Source organism: Agelaius phoeniceus, chromosome 7, assembly GCF_051311805.1.
Source record: "Agelaius phoeniceus isolate bAgePho1 chromosome 7, bAgePho1.hap1, whole genome shotgun sequence".
Classification (NCBI taxonomy): Eukaryota; Metazoa; Chordata; class Aves; order Passeriformes; family Icteridae; genus Agelaius; species Agelaius phoeniceus.
In genome coordinates this window covers 41,567,077-41,589,087 of record NC_135271.1, presented here as the reverse complement: position 1 = coordinate 41,589,087, position 22,011 = coordinate 41,567,077, and the positions used below count along the sequence as shown (strand labels likewise).

The window sequence follows — 22,011 nt, the reverse complement described above, 5'->3', positions numbered from 1 at the left end:
TAAGAAGTTGAAAGATGAGGAACTCAAAATGAAGATACTGATAAATAAAGTTGTGACAAAGGGGAAAATATCTTAAATATTTCTCATTAATATGGCTTTTTTTTTTGAGGTGTTTTATTTGCTAGAGCAACACAGGCTGTTGAAAAATCCTGTAACACATAAAAGAAAAAACACCAGGAAACCAGGTTATAAGGTAATATAGCTTTCTTCCATCAAAAAGCAGCTTATCCAGTATAACAGTAGGATTAAAACAAATAGATTTAGAGAATAGAAAAGATGCAGTTCCCTGTTTTCCAAAGACTGTAATGGGAGTCAGGGCAGCTTCAGAGACTGAAGGGACTTGTAGGTAGGAAGTTGAGTAGAGCTTGCCTTCTTTTAGCTGAAGAACAAGGGACCTGCTGCCTAGTGAAGATGCTGAAGAGCAGGAGAGTGTCCTGGTTAGATTGACCTGCAGGAGATTGGAACTCACATCCTGACAAGAGGGGATGCAGGGAGACCCTGGGTGCTTGAGTGGTTGTGCCCAGTTAGGGGGGAAGCACTACAGCTTATTTTGGCCAAAGTAGCCCAAGTCCTGGAAGTTCTCCTGAGAGCAGCACTGTGCTGTGAGAAAATACTGTTATCCCACTTTGCAGGCTGAGGTAGGGAAACGTGGCTCAGGAAGAGGACTTTGATGTTTCTGGAAGATCTCTCCATTGCACATGGTTTTTTCAAGACATCTCACTCTCCTCTGAACTCTCCAGGCTGTAATGTATGTGAGGGCTACCCAGGCTCCCAGCCATCTTGATTTAAGCACTTCTACCACTACCCTCATCCTATATATGTAATGTTTTAGCTCTTCTCCACATCTTTTAGTGTATGAAGAAAATTCAAAGGTGAAAATAGTTTTTGAAATCATAGAATGCAAGACCTACAATATATTACTGTACTTTATTGATGATGTTTTTTTCCATAATAAAAATATTTAGTACAAAGTATGATATCCTGCATGAGTTTCATATAAATATTTCCATTATATAACTGATAGGGATCAGAAAAATTTCAGCATGCACATGCTGCAAATGCAAGTGTAATTGATACAAGGTATGTATCTTGATGTACATCTTGAGTAAACATAAGAAAACCATAGCTTAATGAAAAACAGACTGTGTCTTACAACATGCAATCATGCTTTTACATCTGAACTGGACCTTGGGTTTAGAAAACAAATCTTAAATCAGTTCTATTCAGAGGACAAATCACAGTTCACATACTTGTAACAGACTTTTGTTTTAGGAAAGACTTTTGTGGAGAAGCTTGGGAAACTCCATAGAACTACAGTGGTGGAGGGGTGGGAAAGGATAGACTGAGGTATCAGTTCAAACAATCTGAGGAAAAAGTTGCATAAACATTGAAGACAACAGAATAGAAACCAGACGCCAAATATTAATTCATGGGGTCTTCAAAGGGGATTTTGAGATTTATTTTAATTGTTGTTGAAAGAAAAAGATTAATTTTTGGATGAAAAATGTATGCAAATTCATCTCTGGTCAACACTACAAAAACCCCATTTCCTACACAAAGCAGAAAAAAGCAAAGCAAAGAAACCCATAATATCAACTCTGTAATCCCCCAAAGTGGCCTTTAACCTGGGTTTGAAAAGAGTAGGAAAAGAAAAAAAAAAACTACATAAGAATAATACAGAATGTAGTGCCTGAATCAAAGGACATGAATCTGGTGCAAGAATGGGAAATCTCAAGTTGATGTGATATGTAAACCAGGGAACAATGACAGTGTTACTGAGTGTCCAAAATGGTATTCGGAGAACAAGGAATAAATAGGATCAACTCCCTCATCCAGTTTGCCAGTCCCACAGGGACTGTGCAGGCACCATGGGATCATGAGGGAATAGTGAAAACGTTTATATGTATAAATCCATGGTGTGTGATGTTCTGTAGGGGCTGAAGGGTGGACTTCCTGAATGTCTCATCAAAAAGACAGAGAGGGAATGACAGAAATGCGCGGGGATTTTTTTCCTGCTCAATGAGAAGAGATGGGACGGCTGGGGCTTTCATTAAATAACATCAGAAGCTTCCCCAGAGCTGAACTTGGCAGATTTTACCTACTCCAATCCCTCCTGAGGAAATGTGGCAGACGGGACATCCATGGGTGTTGCTCAGCAGAGATGGTGGGCAGGAGAACGCACCTCTGCATGTCCAGCACTGTTGGGAGGGAGCCGATGGAAAAGGCTGGCAGCCAGGAGCGCGAGGCAAAAGGAACACGGCCGAGTCCTGCACTCCTACCAAAGGGGTGACTGGGGAAATAACAGGCTGGTGGGCTTTAAAAAAACAGCCCGAGCTGCCTAATGCTAACAAACATTCTGTGGGAAAGTTAATGGCTGCTGAAAGAGACTCAGCAAAGGAAAGTGACAAATCTTGCCATAGATGAAAGATGAGAAAGTATCTGGAATATTTCCCATTAGTATGGAATTTAATTTTTGTTTAAGGTGTGTTATTTGCTGTAACAAGACAGGGTGTCAAAAAAACCCAACCAACCAACCAACCAACCAACCAACCAAAAAACAAGCAAGAAAGGGGGTGAAGCAAGGCACGAGAAACTCTTCTGTGACCTGAGAACTACGAGGGGAACAACAGCACAAAGAAATTTTAGAAATAAACATTTACAGCTGAAAGAGCGCGGGTGAGGGGCCGGGGGAGGCTTTGTCCCGGGCAGGAGGCTCAAGGCTGCCTGTGGGCCAGCGGAGCACGGTCACAGCGAGGGGTGGCCGTGCACAGGGGCACGAACGAGCCCCCTCTGGGCACCAGGGTGGGCAGGACGCCCTCAGCACCCCCGGATCGAGCCTGCCCACGGGCATGGGCGGCGGTGAGGGCCGTGCCGGCCGGGCTCGCCCCCGCCCGCAGCCCCGCGGACACACCCCGGCCCGGCCCGGCTCCGGGAGCGGCCATGGCTCGGCCGGAGCCCGGCTCAGCGCCTGCGCGGAGCGCCGCGGCCGAGCCCCCGAGCCCCATGGAGAGCACCGAGCCCGAGCCGAGCGGCAGCCGCCCGGAGGAGGAGGAAGAGGAGGAGGAAGAGGAGGAAGAAGAAGAGGAAGAAGACGAGGGCGCCCTGCCGCCCCCGGAGCAGCCCTTGGCCGCGGTGAGGGTGCGGAGGGCGGTGGCGGAGGGGCAGCGTCCCCCTCCCCGCGCTCTCGGCCTGCTCCGCCGGGCGAGCCCCGGGCTTTCCTGAGCGCGCTGCCCGGGCCGGGCGGGGAGGGTGACGGAGCTTGGGGGCCGGGCGCTCGCTCAGCGCTGCCCGCGGGAAGGGGCTACAGGTGGGTCCAGCCCTTCCTTCGCTGCCTGGGGCCGAGCCCTGCTCGGTGGAGCGCGGGGCAGAGCTGTGCAGCATGACCCTCTGAGCTGCGGGATTCTCTTTGCAGCCCCGTCCTGGCTGCTGTGAGAGAGCTTTGTGCACCCTCTGCCCTCGTCCTTAATGTCAGATTATTGTTTATTATTATCAGTTATGTTTTTGTCTCCCCCTCCCCCCTTAATTTCACAAGTGACTCCCCCTCCCTGCTCAGTGCAGCTCTGCCTTTCCATGGTGGGCGTGTGGTCCTTACTGATTTCTGGCGGCCAGTGTGTAAAAGATAACGATCCTCCTCTGAGAGATTAAAAGATAAACATCTTGGTCCGGATATATTCTGTTTCCTGTGAAAGGGGAGAGGTGGCTACATGTGTCCCGGGTGTCCTGAAGAGGAATTCACTGGTAGCTGGGAAGTGTTTGGATAGAAAATACTGGGGTTAGCGTGTTTGTTTTTTAAAAAAAGGTTACTTTGTTACCTGTAAAGAAAAATATTTCTCGTTTCTGTATCCTTCTGGCTCGGGGTGGTTTTTGGTACCTGAAGTTGTCAGTTTGTTGACTTTTCTGTTTTCTCCCTAAAGGAGGTTTCCAGTTTTCACTTGCAAATGTGATACAGAACATAGGTATAAAGCAAAGCCCTGTCAAAGCCTTTATTCCACAGAGACTTGTCTTATTTGAACAAATGTGGTGTAGGAGAAGGGGAGGCAAGGTTAGTAGCCTTTGCCTTGTGTGGTTAATGTTACATGAATCTTTATTTTCCTCTTCTCAAAAGATGGAAGACTGTTTGGCAAAGAAAATGGAAATCACGGTTTCAGAAGCTGAAAAACGGACTGGGAGGAATGCCATGAACATACAAGAAACATACACTGCTTACCTCATTGAGACTAGGTGGGTGATGAGAGCTCAGTCTCAAGCGTACATGGATGTGCCATTCTAAACAGATTTTCCCTCCTTCCACCCCTAAAAATAATCAGGTACAGTTGATGAGAGGATTTAGCTGTTTTGTGCTTTGTTACGTGGTTATCAACCCACTCTGGAGGATCTTTTCCTGTGAGAATTTGGCAGCTGATCTCCAGTTCAGTACTGGTGCTGGTTTTGTGTGACTGTGTACTGTTATTCTTCATTTGGAGCTAGGTGGAAAAATGTGTGTTTGAAAGTTGTTGCATTAAAATGGTGCCAACAACTGCTTGGTTATTTTGTGGACGTGAGTTGGACACATTTATACATGTATTTGTGAAATTGTATGTGAGAGAAGTCTAAAGTAACTTAGGCTTGCTTGAGGTGACAAGAAAGAGAGAAGTCTCATGACTTATGTCATGTGGTCAAAATTTATTGCTCAGCTTATATTTGAAGTGTTTTGCTTGATCTGATTACCACATACTCCTTGTAGATGGTTTAAGGGTTAGAGTTAGCTAACTATTTCCTTTCTTCATATTAGCTTGAACTTTCACTGGGGAATTTACTGTGCTTAATCTTCTTGTGTTAACAAGATGAATACTACTGGAGTGATAAACATTCTCAGTACCACAAGCACAAAATTTCAAGTATTGACTAGTAGCAAAACTTTAAAATCTTTTCTAACTTATCCTTACTTCCCAAACAGTAACAGATGACTCCTTTTAAGTGGGATCATGTTACTCAGCTGAAGCAAGAATTTCAAAATTAGACTTTGTTACGAGTTTTGATTAGATCTTCTTTATATTACTAGTTTTAACCTTTGGGCCTTGCCTTTGGAATCATCTGCTGTACGAAGAAAACCTTCTGAAACAAAGCAGTTGCATTTTGCTAGCTATCTGCTAGCTAAAAGGCTTCTTAGCTTGTTTAGCTGATGGACACACCAGTCACACTGATTGCAGGCCTGTGGGGATAAGTTTGCTATATTTTTGCTAAACTTGAAGAACAAAGTCCAAAACAGACATACATTTTTCAAATATTATAGCTCTTTGACAGTTGCTCAGATGCTTAAAAATACCTTTACAGTGTATTGATATTAAAGATCACACCTTCTCATGTAAGTAGTGTTGTTTTTATTGTAATGATATTTCTGAAGGAAAAGAGAAGAAAATTGGAATCATTGGGGCCTGACTGTGATATGAAGTGTACTCTGGGGGCAGATTTATACAGCCCCAGAACATGCTGACTGCATCTCCTTTTCCAGTCATCCTTGCATTACTTCAGAGTTGCTCCCACTGGTCTTTCCCAGTTGTTCTTTCATAGTGGCAAAGCTGTACTTTGCTGGCCAGATTGTGTTCTTTCATTAGGATTTATTTTACTCTGTGGTCAGCAAATACCGAGACCAATTACATGTTTGTCACAGAGCGATTGAAAATGTGTGTTTGTCACATCTCTAATAAAATAGGTTCTCTATTCCTTTTGCTGAGAAGGCAGAACTTCTTGCATAAATATAATTGGTGGCTATTAAATGTGCTTCCTGCTGAGCCTGTAGCTGTAGGTGGGCTTCACAGTAATTTGTCTGGGTAATAAGATATTTTGTAGCTGAAGAATAAAACTGTTTATAGTAATATAAAGGGAAGACCACTTAATAATAGTTGCATTATGTTTATATGAACTGGGGTTCCACCATTACTGCTATCTAGGATTTAATTTCAATTTGAATTGAGGAATTCTATCTGGGTGAATTAGAGACACAAGATGGATAGAATTACGACAATTTGTTATAGAACAGCAGCTGACTTTAACACATAAATTTTGCTGGTGCTGGTGAAAATGTTTTCAAAATGCAAGTTATGGTGTTACTTAGTTTTTCTTTTTAAATGAAATTTCTAATTACTATGCTCACATTTTTATGTGACTTTTTTTGATTTTTTTTATGTGCTATTATACTTTGATGTAGATATACTTCTTTGAGACAAAACAAACTCCATTGCTGTAGACTGCAGAACGTCAACAAATTCCAAGGGTTGTGTTTCCTGAAAACATCTTCTTGCTTTAGACCTTTCTGCATTACCTAATTCGATTTTTTTATTATGAGCTATTTCCATTCAATTAGTCCTAATGTCAGTTTGTTTCACAGCTTCTGTTAAACTATACAGTTATTTAAAAATAAATCAATTTTTATATTCTCCCTGTGAGAACAGAGGTCACTTCTACCTATTTGTGGGAAATGGCATTAAGGCAAGTACATATTCTTCAGATGTGTAGCTAAATATTCCTTCTTGAGATGTGCTCAGCATATCACTAGCTTTCTGTAAGGGAAGTAGCAAATATCCAGGATCTTACTTAAATCCAGACTTGCTTGTTAGAATTTTAGGCAGCTGTGTCTTACATCAGAGTCTGCATGAAACTACAAGAACTCAGGTAGAATAAACCCATAAGTCTGACTCCTGTCTTTGTACCTGTTATTTCCATGACAGAGGTGAAAGTTAATCAGAATGCAGAGCACCTCTAAAGTGCTCTGTGGTATTGCGCTTGTAATTATACATACAGGGAATGCCTCTTTTTCCTGGTCTCCTTTAAAGTAAACTATTTCTTCTGTAGTACTAGGACACTTCCATTTAGTTCACTTCCCTTTCATCCCTGCTGACTAAAAGATTTCTGTCCTGACCTTCCCAATCAAACAATATGATGACTAGCATGTATTTTTTTTTGTTCTGTTTTAAATGTGGCTTTAGGAAAAAGTAGCACAAGTTTGTGCAGCCTGCTCTCCAACCACTTAATAGCAGATTCCCTGGTTTCAGTCCTACTAGTCTTCACTTTCTCTTGCAGTAATTTGACAAGGGGGCTCATTTTATTTCCTTTTTACTCCCACAGTATGGCTGGGAAGTTACTATCCTTATTTCTGGTTACAGTCTTTGAAAAGTTTTCCGCTAGTTAAATAGTGATATGAGTGTTACCTGCTTCTCTGTTAAGAGCTTGGATTGCCCATCCAAAGTGGGAGAACTTCCAAAGAAAGTTTCTGTGAGAGAAATGGACTTGTAAATAAGTACCTGGTGAGGCCACAGTTCAGTGATAGCAGTGCTGCATTGCAGCATTTCAGGAGTTTTTCCTTTATTATATTTTGTTTAGTACCCTTATCAAAATTTCCTTTTTCACACTGGGCTAGGTGAAAAGTCCAGGCATGGGTTTCCTGAGAAGAAGATGAATGCCCACAAAGGGCAAATGTTGTCTTCTGATAGAACAGTAAAGGGCAGATTTTGGCCAATGGGAGTCAGGAATACTTGTCCAATGTACTCCAAATGAGGTGTAGGGGAGAAAGTCGAAATTCAGCATGAGCTTTAAACAGGAGAGAGTTGGGAGCTGAAAGAAGACAAAGGATTTGAGAACTTAGTTTTTTGATGATTTTTACTTGATAGAAACAATGAATCATTCATCTTCCTGACAAATGTATGTTTCAGTTAAATACAGTAAACTGGGTGACAGTATAAAAAAACCAAAGAATCACCTGGCTGTGGAAAACCTTCTGGCAAGAGAAATGCTTCCTTGTCATACAGCTTGCCAGGTAGAAGAGCAATTATTAAACATCAGCTGTCTGAGAAGCCTAAATACAGGGACTATTTCTAAATAGCTGTTGGAAAAAGTTGCCCATCCCTCTAAAATGGTGTTCCTCTGCACAGGGAGTGAACCTTGCCCACTACAGGGAGTGGAAGTGTCACTTCTCTTACACTGGAAGGTCAAAGGTTGAAAGCAGAGTTACTGCTTTTGCCACTGAAGAGATGATTGCTTTTACAAGGAAATAAACCTGTGTATTTCCTTCTTGTCTGATTTAATACTTCACAGCCATTCGTCTTTATTGCATTCAGAATTATTTAGTGGCTCATTTAAGATAATTAGTTTTAAATGGGAAGTGAGAAGAGGTTAATTAGATGGACTAAAGTTTTCACATTGACACTTTGAATTAAGGCAAATAAATGAGACATGGAGTAATGTAATCTTTGAATTGGTTATGATAACATCAGTTATAAATGTACAAGATGAAGGTTTCAATTTTGTCTTTTTAATTTTTCGGGCAGATTGGTTCGTTCAATGAATAACTTGCATTGTTAAAAGTGTCCTTAAAAGGAAAACATATGGTTTTCCTGCCTGAAGACTGTACAAGTATTATATTGTGTTTTTAGAACCAAAACAAATTGAGAAGTTTGATTGAGCATCAACAAGTGATTATAGTCTTAATTGAAACTGGTCTGCAATACTTGCAATTAATGGGGAAGTTCATAACGTGGTCTAAAAAATTAGATGGTAGTGAAGGTACTAAGTCTAATGAGTACCTTTGTGGATTTCTACTTCCTTTCTGAAATGGTGTTCCTGGGGAGGAAATGCTCTTGTAATTGGTGGTATTTTATGACCTCATATGTTACCAGGCAGAGACATTTTTGGTGGGATTAAAAAAAAAATTCTCTCATCTTGGTTGCCTGTCCTAAATCCATCCATGCAGTTTCAAGCTCTTATTGCCTCATTTAAAAGGCCATGGTGCTGACACAGGCTCCGAACTGAGGGCTGTGCAGTGCCTGCCTACCCCAGCTTTGCAAAGAACTTTGCTGCTCCCCTCCTTTACTGAGCTCTGCAGCATTGTGTGCTCTAGAGAGCACAGCCTGGGGGATTACTCTAAGCTGGGTGTAAGCCTGGGGAGTGCAACTGATACTAATAATTTTGAAATGTCTTAAATATATTCAAATCAATTAATTAAAGAAGCATGGCTTCTTTGTTCGGTGCTATATAGGTGCTCTCCTGATGAAGATAAAAGCAGCTGTAAAAGGCAGTGTTTGCACTCCTGAGACATTGAGAATAAATGCATGTTAAAATAAAAGAAACAAGTATGATCTGAGATGAGAATAAAGTCAGGCTGCTAAACACACGCTACAGTGAGGTGGTTGTATCAGCTGCTATCTAGTTAAGAAAGAATTAACTACACAGGCAGGTTTGACCTTCAAGATTCTCTGGTAGTAATTTAATCTTTTTCTTCAGGGTATAGTGTGAGATTTTTGTGTCCCTCACAAGGGTTGTAAAGGTTGATTAACTGAGACTAGGGGAAGCCTAACTGTTGTCCACAGATCTGCTTTGTCAGAATAAATTGACAGTAGGCTTTAGATGTAGTAAACTTCCTTAGTGTCTTCAGTGTGGGCAGGGTAGGTGCAGTGAGTGGTATGAACTGGCCTGGCAATCTGCTTCCTTCCTCCTGGAGCTCTTGAGGCCCTGTGTGGGCATAAAACTTCAAGTAACGAGGTAGTTGTTTGTGCTGATGTAGGACTAGGCTTCTCTGTAAAGCTGTGGTCCTTTCCTGCTGAAGTGTTATGCTCCCAAATGACCTTTTAAAATTTTTGATTAATATTTAGTTTTCTACTTAATGTGTGTGGACTGAGATGTTCCTACTATGTTTTTTTCAAATAACTGATGGGTTCTTATTAATTGTAGCAAATACAAAGTTGATAAGCAAGCATGTTCAGAAAGGGCTCTTCTTTTTTTTTTTCTCGCAGTTAAGGCTCAGCCTGGCCTTTGCTGCTCCTACTTTGTAATTAACTCTGCACAACAATTACAGAGCATTATAAGCATGATTTAGGTGCTTACAGAGATGGACCATTCTCCTCTCAGAAGGCTGGCACAGCAGCATCCGTATCTGCAGCACAATTGTGTCCTCCTGGCATGTGCCTGGGTTCTCAGGGCAATCCTGACCTGTGTTTTTCTTGTCTCCCTGTTTATGCTTGCTTGTGCAGTCTGTTCTCAGGCAGGATCCCCATCATACTATCATGTATTGATGGCAGCAGTCTTTCTTAAGGGCTGACAATAACCCATGTGGAAGTCTTGAATCCCATGGTGTAAGTCAGTGCAGCTGGTTGGTAGGTTACTGAAGCTGAAGATAAAAAGGATCTGTAATTCTGAAGTACTTTTATGTGAGTGTCTTGAATGGCCAGATTGTTTACCAAACCCTGCTGGGAGTTCTTCCTCCAGGAATGCAATGTTTGTGCCTTCAGCTTTTGACTAAACAATTAATCTTTTGAGGCACAGTAGCTTAATTCCTTGTCTATTCAAATTTACCTCTTACTCATCAATAGTTCAATCACTAGATTCCTGCTTTGTGCTGAAGTGTTCTTGCAGTATTTGAATGGTGCAGCAGTTAGTGTGGGGAAGAATGCTGCACAGCCTGTCAGTCCAGGCTGGGCTGAGCTTTCCCTCTTCAGAACTCAGTATTTGCAGGTGCAGCTTCATTGAATTTAAATACTCTCATGGGGAAGAATTCTGTGGGATGCTGGCAGTGTGAATAGTGGCTGTCAGTAGTGTACTCACCTTTTCCTTTTGAGTCACTCTCAAATAGTTTTGATCTGGAGCAGTTTATTTTGAATGCTATGAATTTATCCTTTTTTCTTCTTACTTGTAAAGTTTTTTTCCCCCTACAAATTCAGTTACCTGGAATGAATGTCCTTTCCCCAAGGCATGGGTAGATACATAAAAATTGTTCCACCTTACTAAGTTAAAAAAGTATCTTTTGTGTTCTTCTATATGACATTATTCTACCTGAACATGTAACTAAACCAAAGTTTATAGCAAGACTGTTCCTCTCTAATGAAGGCTCACAAATAGAGGCACCTTGTATTTTGTTTAAATGTATCAAATAATTGGGGCAACTTTGGAATGGGATTGTTTGTTTTTCAGTAAGATCGTTAGAAATCTGACCCCGTAGGTTAAAAATTATCAATAATTTGTGTGCTTCTTAGATGTTTTAAAACTTCACAAAGTTCTTAGGAATTCAACAACTGTAAAGTGACTTTTGCTGGAAAAAATAATGTAGCATTCTCTTCTACTAAATGCTATATGAGTAACTACTTGTAGTTGATAATTTATTGTTCCCGGTTCTGAGTTCTCCAGCACCAGAAGGATGTGGACTTACTGAAGCAAGTCCAGTGAAGGGCTGTGAGAATGATTATGGCCTTGGATTGTCTGACCTGCAGGGAGAGGCTAAAAGAGATGGAATTGTTCAGCCTATGCAAGAGACAGCTGATTTTAGCAGTTGTGGATCAGTACCTGGTGGGGAGGTAAAGAAGATGGAGTCAGACTCCTTCTGTGATGCCAAGAGAGGGCAAAAGGCAGTGCCCACAAATTCAAACATGGGAAATTCCAGGTAAAAGTAAGAAAACCTCTTTATTGTGAGGTTTGTCAAACATGGGAGTGGGTTGCTCAATGTGGTAGTAGAGTCTCGGTCCTTGGAGATACTCAAAACCCAAGTGAATGTGGCTCAGAACATTCTGCTTTGAGCAAGGAGCTGGATCACAGACATGCAGAGGTCCCTTCCAAACTCAGCAGTCAATACTCTTCCTTGTAGGTTTATGCCAGTGCTTTGTCTGCTAGTTAGTCACTTCAATGAAGAATAAAGTAGATGTAGACATCACCACTGCTTTGTTTTAAGTGCCTTGTGTGAATTCTCTCTCTGTGTTTATTCTGGCATATGCTAACTGTTGGAAGTGTTGCTACCCAATGCTTATTTTATGTTATTGCAAAGTATTTCTATTGCTTTGAATGTCTTGTATGAAAAATTATTCTTCTCATCAAGTATTTGTGTTACTTTCCAATCCTATATTCAATGATTTCTCCTTTTATAGTAACATAAAACCCTTTATTACCTTGCTAGGCCATGTTGGATTTAAGTCTTCAACAAATTTTTCAGACACATAAATTTTGTACCTGCTTTCTCTAGGTAGTTTGTTATGTTTTTAGTCCATAAATATAAAAACATGTCACTTTGAACAAAAAAAGAAAATTGGAAGTACTTTGAAATTTGGTCTTTTTCTAAAAATATCCTTTAAAATATCTTAATATTTTTAAAGTTGTATTGGTAACTATGTCAACTGTTGTATGCAAGACCATTTTTGTCCTCTGAAGTGAAGGCTTTCCCACTGAATAGTAAATTTCTTCTTACAATATTCTGTATCCTTCAGGTACTCAGGAAATTTTACTAACTTTGAACCTAACACTGTTCCAAGAGAAATAGGGCTATTTCTGTAAAGGTGTGGACTAAGCCACATGTGTCTCTACTTGATTGTGACCTACCTGTTTGTTTTTGATGTGTAAGTGCATTGAGTTTTTCTGTGTTCCTAGCAAATTCAAGTGCTATCAGGCAGAAATTACAAATATTTTTAAATTAAGTATGTAGACATGAAATTAATTAAGGTTGCTTTAGGTTATGGGCAAGTCATGCAGTAATCACTACTATACTTGGGGCCTTTGGTCTAATTGCACTGATGGTTTTTGAGGGAGTAGGTGATGGCTCACTAATGTTCAAATTTGCTGCTTTATCTTTCAGAGCTGTTGAGTCCCAGAGTGAGGGACAATGTGCCCCAGTGGAGTCCCTGTGGCGACGTTACAGTGAATTTGAGTTGTTGAGGAATTATTTGTCAGTCACCTACCCACACATTGTTGTTCCTCCTTTGCCAGAAAAAAGGGTAAGGAAACCGAAACTGTGGCTTGCTTTGTTTTGTTTGTTTTTTAATTTACTGTTGACACTCTTCTGTTTAACTAGGCTGACTTTGTTTGGCATAAGCTATCAGCAGATAATATGGATCCAGATTTTGTGGAAAGAAGAAGAATTGGTCTGGAAAACTTCTTGTTACGTGTGGCTTCACATCCTGTTCTTTGCCAAGACAAAATCTTTTATGCATTTTTAATGCAGGTATAGTAAAGTTATTTCTAAATACATTATTTAGTGATTATTTAATTAAGATAATGTCCTTCTGATCTTTTCTATTGACCCATAACTTGGTCTGTATCAGGAGGAAAGATAGATAATGTGAATAAACTTGAGGTGGAAAAGGCTTGTCCAGCTAAAAGCTGCTTGAGAGCAGCCTGCAGTTGTACAGTTGCCCTTCTAATCTACCTTATGACTTTTTTCTAGTCAAGTTGTAAGGCTCCTAACATAGAAACACCTCTTTGGAACAGCCTATTCGGAGCTTAATGCATGTTGTTTGGGAGCTCTTCATAGGACTAAAGCTGAACTAGTTACCATGCTCTACTGCTGACTGCAGGGGCAGCACTGGCTTCCAGCTCACCCTTTGGATATCCATGGTTTCTTTAGCCTTGTGGTTTGGGTCATCCATTCCTGTGTTGTGGTCCAAAACTGCTACAATACATTGTCACAGAAGTTCTGGTCTGATTGTCGGCTTAAACATTACATTCTGCAGCTTTCAACTTTAGGAGATGCTGGATAGTTCTTTTTTCTGTGCTTTGATGAGGGATTCCCAGATACTGGACTGAACAGCTATGTTTGCCGTGGTGCAGTATGTGGGTGGACCGATGTATAGAAGCTGAAAACAGCGGAGAATCAGCAGTACACATGAGGCAGGTGATGGCATGTGGACTGCAAACTGTTGTCACCTGTGTGCTCTCTGCTCTCTGCCTTGAGATGGAAAGGCCCTTGGAGATGCTGGTAATCTCAGAGGCAAAATATGTTAGCTACTCTTCTTTAGACAAAGCAGTGTGGCTCCTGCTCCCAGCTGATAGATTGAGGTAGTTGAGAAGAGGGTTTTTGGGGGGAGGTTAGTATTTAAGCACAATGTAATGATTGGTTATTCTAAACCCAGATTCTTGAAAAGATGTGGGGAGGATAGCTGAGGAAGAAGCCAGGCATACTGCAGAAGCTGCTTTGATATGGGCTCTCACAGGGACTTGCAAAAGCTGCAGCATTCTTAAATCACTCTAACTGAACATTCTTCTCCTGTATATTTAGGAAGGTGGATGGAAAGAAATGGTGAATGAGACTGGATTTCAGCTGAAGGTAATTACTGTAATTGTTTGTCTTGTGATTGCTGTGATATGATACAGACATATTCCAACAAACATTTTTAGGCTATTTACGAAAGGATGTTTGCTCTAAGAATGAGTTAAAGGCATTGCTTCATGAATACTTGTTATTACAAAAAACAGTGATGTTCTTGACATGTGATAGGTAGGACTGCAGTTAAGTTCTCTAGCAGGCTTGTTACGTGCCTGTGTAATTCTGCTGGTAACGTAGAATCCTTATAAGCTTTAAAAGTAATGAACTTGAGGCCACAGCAATGAGGTTTTGTGTTTTCTGTTTAGTTTAGCATTTTTAAAGGTGGGTGTCAAATTTAGTCTGGTAAGAGGTGCAAGATGTCAAGAAAAGGTAAGCAAAGAGGTCTGAATTATAGGACTTATTTGCAAGAGCAGTTGGTGAAAGGGACTAAGACAGACAGATTTGGTGCCCCTTAACTGTTTAACAGAATGTGTCTTGAAGTAATACTATCCTCATTGACATCAGCGAGTTCATGGCTGGGTAAACTGGTGGAAGACTTGCAGGAATAAATGGTCTGAGGTCGTGTGTCTGTACAGGTCAAGAATCTGAGAAGCTGATAGATTGCTGGGCTGTGTCTGGAAGAATTACTGTATGGGGACAAATACTGAGCTTTTTGTTTCATTGTAATGTGATCTGCTCTCATGAAATCACAACTGAAAACTGGATGGATTATGAAGAATTATTCTAAATAGTGAGAGCTAAAGAAACTCCCTGGTGCTCTTATCCTCAGTGTCCAAGGGGCTTTGATACTGACACTTACTGTTGATAACTTAAGTTTACAATAATTCTCTTCCATTACAGTTGGGTTGCATACTACTGGTGTTCATAATGCAAACAATGTAAAGCTCTGGAGCTGCATACACTCATAGGAGTTCAGAAAGTTTGTACTGGCAGGGTGTGTTCAGGAGAACACACAGTGGTGTGTTTATGGAAGAAAACTCATAGCAGAATGCTGAGAATATTTGCCTCCCTGAAACCACATTGTAGATTAAATGAGAGACTAGCAAGTCTTGTTTTCCCTCTAGATTTGATTGTGTATGTTTTCCCTTTCATGGTTCCAGTTTCCTTAGGAAAGAAAAATAACTGTTTCAGAAGCCTGGTAAAGAGAATCTTCCCTTTATTCTACATCTAAAGTATAAACTCTCAATATTTAGCACTACAGTGGAAGGAAAACCTCTATTCAGTGCATGTTTTAGACTCAAATTAGACCATTTGTTTATGTTACTGCTGCCTCTGCTGCATTTAAGCAGGATGTGTTTTTTGTCTGAGAGGGGTTGAACTCTAACTAAACCTTAAATTAGGTATTAATACAGTATAGCATGCTATAGCTGAATGTTGGTGTTGGAGACTTTGTTTATTCTGCCAGCTGTATCATTAAAACATGCCTTTCCTCCCTCCCAACCCCAGCACTTAATTTTTAAGGGATTTTTAATTTAAGGGATTTGTCACTTGGGATTTTAACCCTTCCTGTAGGAAAGAAAAAATTCCCATCTCTCTTTAGTTTACATAAATGATTATGGGATCATAGTAGGCGTTAACTCTCTGAAAACTCCTCAGCTGTACCTCATTTGATGGGTAGTTCATCTCTAAAATGCTTGTGCATGTCACTCTTAAATCAATTTTAAGACTGGGCAGATGTTTCTCTAGAAGCCTAACTGGTGTAAATGCTCAAAGGTGGTGTGTGAGAGTTACTGTGCTGCAAATGGCAAAAAGGAAATAGCCCTACTGAGATGGTTGAGCACTGGCAGGATTGTGCTTCCTGCCTGACAGTGCTTGTATGGACCTACTGAACTCTTCCTTCAGAGCACTACGTGTGCATGTGACAAAAGACAAAAACTTGCCCTGGAACTGTAGGGTAGGAAGTGGTTCTTTCGAAGTGTAAAGCTGCTCTATGTGCCTGCTGCCCCAACAGACTCAAATGGTTTTGCTGCCTGCTGTTTCAACATAAATACAGGGTACTGGGAAGTAGCTGCTCAGAGGGAAGGACTCTGATAATATCAGTGTATTTATGTGATGTTTTTACTGTGTGAGGAGTACCTGCAGGTGTGTGTGAACAGCCCAAAACATAACTGGCTTGTGTGTTGATTTGTTGGGGTATGGCATTTGAGATCCAAGACTATACAAGCCTCAGAAGTGCTCTGAATAAGCATAAAGGCTGGGACTTGGAGCTCCTGCAGTGTTTTGAGTTCTTTGTGCTATCTGGGACATGCTTCCCCATGCTGCCTTGTCTTCCCTTTGCAAGATATTCTTAGAGAAGTGTCACACACAGTTGTGACAATGAACCTGCTTTCTCCCTGTGTGAGTCAGTCTTAGTCTGGAGGGTTTTGTTCCCTTACCTTTCAGCTTGTGGGTTATGCTTTGTTTTGGTGCTTTGGTCATTGGAAGAACAGCTACAGTTAACCTGACTCTGCCACCAGTCCAGCACTAAACCATGTCCCTGAGTGCCACATCAGCATATCTTTGAAAGACATCAAGGGATGGTGACTCCATCACTTCTGTGGGCAACCTGATCCCATGTCTGGCAATCCTGTTGGTAAAGAAATGTTTCCTAGCATCCAATCTGAACTTCCCCTGAAGCAACTTGAGGCAGGTTCCTCTTGTCCTACTGCTTCTTATGTGGGAGAAGAGACCAACCTCCACCTCACTACACCCTCCTTCCAGGAAATTGTGGAGAGCAGTAAGGTTCCCCTGAGCCTCCTTTTCTCCAGGCTATGTATGGGTATCTTCTGCTCACCCCAAATGTAGTGGGAGGTGAAACAGTCTCAGACTGTGCCTGTCTTATCTGTAGATGCTATTGCAAGGCCCCTAAAGGATGGGCTCTGTTCTTGTTTTGGGAAGACACTGTGTTCCCTTCGCTGACAAATTCAAAATAGCTCTTCAGGCTCTGAGTTTTCTATAACAGGGCACAAAATATTCTTTTGTCACATACCAGCACTAAGAAGTACTACTGAAGCAACTTAATGCTTGCAGCTGTGGCACAGCCTGTTAGCTAAAGAAGTACACTATAGGAAATCTATACACCTTGCAAGGTGTGCTGATTTATTTTCCTTTTACTGAAGAGAAGGGTATTTTGATCAAAAGTAAACTCCAGCCATTTACCCTCAATTGGCATTTTTCTTTGGTATAGATGAGCCCTGAGTGACCTGTGTGTAAAATGCATTTTAGGAATGAAGAGTTGTAGTGATGTGGACCTCAAGGATGAGGCTGGGATCTCTTATCTGTGTTGGTGTCTTATTAGGAGTAAATATTGATTGCACAGTTTAATATTCAATAAATTGGAAAAAACCCCCCCTCCATCTCCTTAGAAATATTCAATATTACTGTTGCAGAAATTGGTAAACCAACATCTCAAAAACAGTTGAAGCAGTCAATTACCTTTTTAATTAGGTATTGAGTTTTGTTCTGTAGAGATTTATATATGCTCTACTATAGAGAAGAACATTGCATTAAAAAGGGCTCTTTCTGATATACAAATTACATATTTTCTGTAAAGCAAGTCATAAAAAGTAAGAGAACAACATATATAAGATTTTGATTTCACTGGGGAACTGTTCCTGGTAATAAAGAGCGTATAGAGGTCACTCTACCACTGGTTTTATTTGGTTTGAGAAATATAAAATAACTTGTCCATATGGTCTTAAGTTACCTAATTGCTTCATCTAAAAAGAATGTGGTGTTGTGTATCTTAAATCCATGATTTGTGCAGCATTTTAAGAAGGGACTATTTCTGTGGGACTTGGGTTATACCAGCTTTATTTTAGTGGTTACTGTTTACATCATATTCACAAAAATAGCATAGGTTTTTGACTTTTTAATAAAAATATCTGACATTCAGGGCAGCTGGTATCAACTTGTTCAATGTTTGATGACTTAAATATGCCATGAAGGCAGGACATTTTTCTAATGGTGTTGCCAGAAGGCTGAGATTTTTTTGTCACTGAAATTTAATTGCATTAAATTAACAAAGCTTTTTTTCCCCTTTTTCAGGCAGATTCCAGATTAAAAGCTCTTAATGCAACATTCAGAGTGAAAAACCCAGACAAGTAAGATTCCACATCCTTCTTCCCTCCTTTTCCCTTTTTCAGTTACAACTATAACTTCAGGTGACAGAATATTCTATCTCTTTAGTATAAATTCAGAAAATAAAAATTATCTTTCTGCACTTCAAATCTTAACAGGATCCCAGTAAAGAGGTAGTGTGAAAATATTTGATAAATCCTGCCTCCAGAAGCAGGAAGCATTCAGAAAAATTCCATCACTTCATGTAAAACGAGTATTTCATTTTAGCTAGACTAAAACGAAGGGACAAAAAAAATCCCCAAAACCAGACTCTGAAAAAGAACCTCTTAATATTTGTTTTCAAGAAATCTTTCCAAGCATGAACAGAATACAGATTGATAGTAGGTCTTTCCAAAAGTCTGCTGGTGTACAGCTCTGGATGCACACACCCTGGAGTTGCAGTTCACAGTTCTTTCCAAGCTGCCAATTTTCACAGATGCTTTTGGAAGTCCAGAGGTCAGTTCAGCTCTGTTGCAGTTTACAGAGCTCTGGGACAGGCACTAGAGCAATCTGCTGGATGGAAGAACTGCTCAGAATTGTCAGTGTATATAGGGGGAGGTTCATCACACCCTTGGTGATGTGGGAAGGGTAAATCGGAGTTTCTACTTCTGCAGTGGTTTAGAAGCATCAGTGTGCAGTGATGGGGCCAAGAGATGTTGCTGTTTGCCATCCACAGCTGTGCAAAGTGCCCTTCTGGGTGCCCTTGCTGTCCAGCAGTGGCACCAGGAGATGCTCTTTGGGGAGAGCCCCTGTGCCTGACTGCTGTCTGTGCCATAGAATCTGTGGATATTGTGTTAAGGATGTTAGAGGGTACATACCTTTCTGAACCTCTTCATAGACTTAGCCTGTGAATTGGTCCAGTCCCTCCTTTTTTACTGTGCTTGTTTTTAGGGCCTTCTGTGGCAGCCAGGAAGCTTTTAGCCAGGGTTTAACATAAATGATGACATTAATGAATGAGATTGGAAGACAGCAATTCTCTGTATCTGCAGGTGAAAATGGTCCCTTGTTTGAATGCTTCACCCTCAGTCATCTTCCTCTGTGGCCAGTAGGAGTTATCTTTTCCTGCTCTCACGGCAGGTAAACTGCCAGAAGTCTGACTGTAGGCACAGGTGGGCAAAACTGTTTTAGGAGCATCCTTGGTAGCTTGTAACAATGTTTCAGAAAGCAAAGTTGTTATGAGAAGTAGCTTGTTAAAAAGTAGAAAAAGGATTAATACAAGGAAAACATGAAGAAAGGGCTTGTAACAAAAACAGTCCTGGAGCGTGTGTGCCTTGGTAGAGCTTTCAAAGCACTTGAGAAATGGGACATGTTTTCTCTTGTATTCTGCCAGCAACCTAAGTTCCAAATTGCACTTGAGAATACAAACTGTTTAATAAATAACTCATGAGCAGAAGTTGTTTGTTTGCCTTTTGCTGTAGCATGTGTGGCTCTAACAGGAGGCACAGTGCCTTGCTCTGCCCAGCACACTGGTGCTCGAGCTGCCTGGAATGTGATGCCTGGCCCCTCTGCTTTACCTTTGGTGCTTTTGTGTGGCTGGCTGGTGAAGTGGTTCAGCAAGCTCACCTTGCTGAAACAAAAGGTGTGACTTGAGTGCTGTGTGGAGTGTAGGCTTTCAGGCTCCTGGGCCAGGAGAGGTTCAGGTGAGGAGCAGCTGCAGCTCCCAGCTGGGATTGCCATGGAGCTGCAGCCGTCAGCTTGGCAACATGAGGAGCTCCATGCAGCTGAAACCAGGCTGCTCTTCGAGGTCAAATGTGGACTAGAAACTAAACCTTCTCCTGTGGGAAGCAATTTGTAGTTTCAATGGTGGAATTAAATGGTGATAAAAATATGGTATTCTGGTACTCAGAGGTAAATTTGTATCTACTGCAGACCTCTCTGATTTGGCCTCATGGCACTCATAGTTTCTTTATCTTTCTGGGCTCTAATGAAAACCATAGCTTTTGGGTTTTGGTGGAAGATTTCTTTAGAAAATACTAAAGCTTTTCCTAAGGCAGGCTTTTAATTTTTTTTTTTTAAGTAGCTCTCTGGGTTTTTTTGTCTGGTTATTCAGATAAGTGGCTTGTTTTTTAGTGAACAGTTCTGTTCTTGTAGTATCTCTCTTCACAAAACAGGACAATGGCACTGCCTGCCCTGATCCAAGGAGAATTACTGCTGAGTAAAATGCACTAAGTAAATAACTTACACTGAAATGCTGTCTACTCTAAAGAAATTTTTTTCTTTGCCAGTATCATAAAAGATATTTTTGAAAGACTTGCTGGTTTTCCTATACCAATGTGAGACCCAATCACTTCTTCATTTGTGTCTCAAGTTCTATTTAATAGCTCAGTTAAGTATCTAGACTGTTGCTAATGTTGCAGAACCAGTAAAACCCAGGGAAAAGTGCTAGTTTAAAAAGCCTCAGTTTTTGAGTGCCAAAACTATCTCTTGTTTTACACTTCTACTGTTAGGTTACACTGGAAAGTAAACATCCCTTTGTGTGCCTCACTGAGCCCTGTTTGGAAATTACTTTATAATTATGTAACTTTTTTTTTTACATGAGCAATGAGGAGGACTTAAACAAATAGTTGAGAAATAAACTTTTGATCTGCAACACTACCAGTCTCTTAAACCAGTTTTTCCTGAAAATTATATTTGTAAAATTTTCAGCCTTCACGGAAGATCGGGAAAAAAATAGCAGCACTTTGGTTTATGCTTTTATGAGATAAAATAGAAGACAGCTTGATTCCGAAGTAGCATTTTTTTTAATTTTTTTTTTTTTAATTGAGGAAGAATTGGTCTGAGAGAAGATGTATTGCTGCTGAAGGCCAGGATACAGAAAGTCCTCCTAGGTTCCTGACTCTGGCCTTCAGGGAGTACAGCATTCCTAAAAGATTTCTTGTGGCAAAACAGGATAAATAAAACTTTACGTTATAAATTTCTGTAGTGGAAAGGGGAGTCTTCCTGAGCTGCAGGCATGCTTTTTAATCTTTTGTTTTTAGTTCAATTATTTCAAATATCTTCACTGTACGTGTCTGCAGCTGTCTGACGTGCAGCCCTGGTGCATATTTTATAAAGTGTAAACTGAAAAGATTGCTCTCTAAATCCCACTGTGCAGATCAGTGACTACATTTCTTTTTCCCCATACAGCTTCTCTGCTAACTTTTAAATCTTTTTATGTGCTTTAACCCTGTGTGTGTCATAATGCTATAAAAAATGCTTCTTGGAAATCAAAAGTATTGGAAGTCATAATAAAGCTTTTACTTCCTGAATGTAAGGATGGGAATATTTTAGGGGAAGATTTCCTGGCAGGGGAGGAAGAGGTGTTAAATGAAAAACCCTGGAATTTCATACTTGGTCACCCAAAACAAGTGACCCAACTCATTTTAGTAAGACCTCTTGGGTACAAGCTATTCTGAAATACAAAGCCTGACTGTGTGTCTGTGGTGGGAGGAGGGATGAAGTTTTTTTTTAGTTCTTGAACATCAACCTGGAACACTAATCTTAGTTTCCTATTCCTTAATTTTAGTTGTATTCTTCTGTGTGTATTTTCAGATCATTGTTTAGTAATTTAGGTAAAGCTGTTTCTGACTTCCCATCTGGATGAAATAAACACATTCTTGTGTACCAAAGTAGGTCATGAGCTAGACTTGTGTGTACTAGGGAGGGTTTATGTGTACACAAGAGGCTGTAGCTGTGGTTTAATTAGTTACCTGTCACTGGCAAGGCTGTGGCAAACAATTCACCTTTGTTATTAGCAAGAGCTAAAGGTATCAGCTTAAATTGCCTCTGAAGCCTAACTGGGCTGGCTGATAAAATGCCTCTTCTCCAGAAGTGACAAGCCAGCAGTGTACACAAGTCACTTGCAATGGCTTGCCTGTCTGGCA

General features: G+C 40.7%; 1 protein-coding gene across 2 annotated transcripts in view; it reads left to right on the top strand.

Moving 5' to 3' along the window:
* The first annotated feature begins 2,843 nt into the window (after positions 1-2,843).
* Positions 2,844-22,011, top strand: part of SNX4 (sorting nexin 4) — a 32,800-nt gene continuing 13,632 nt past the window's right edge. The window contains exons 1-6 of one of the 2 annotated variants that reach the window (XM_054636342.2): positions 2,844-3,132; positions 4,106-4,221; positions 12,584-12,722; positions 12,821-12,949; positions 14,003-14,050; positions 18,077-18,132. In XM_054636342.2, coding sequence (XP_054492317.2) covers positions 2,941-3,132; positions 4,106-4,221; positions 12,584-12,722; positions 12,821-12,949; positions 14,003-14,050; positions 18,077-18,132 — 680 coding nt within the window. In that variant the 5' untranslated portion in view covers positions 2,844-2,940. Of the gene's footprint in view, positions 3,133-4,105; positions 4,222-12,583; positions 12,723-12,799; positions 12,950-14,002; positions 14,051-18,076; positions 18,133-22,011 lie in introns of both variants that reach the window. The other variant, XM_054636341.2, reaches the window with a different exon arrangement.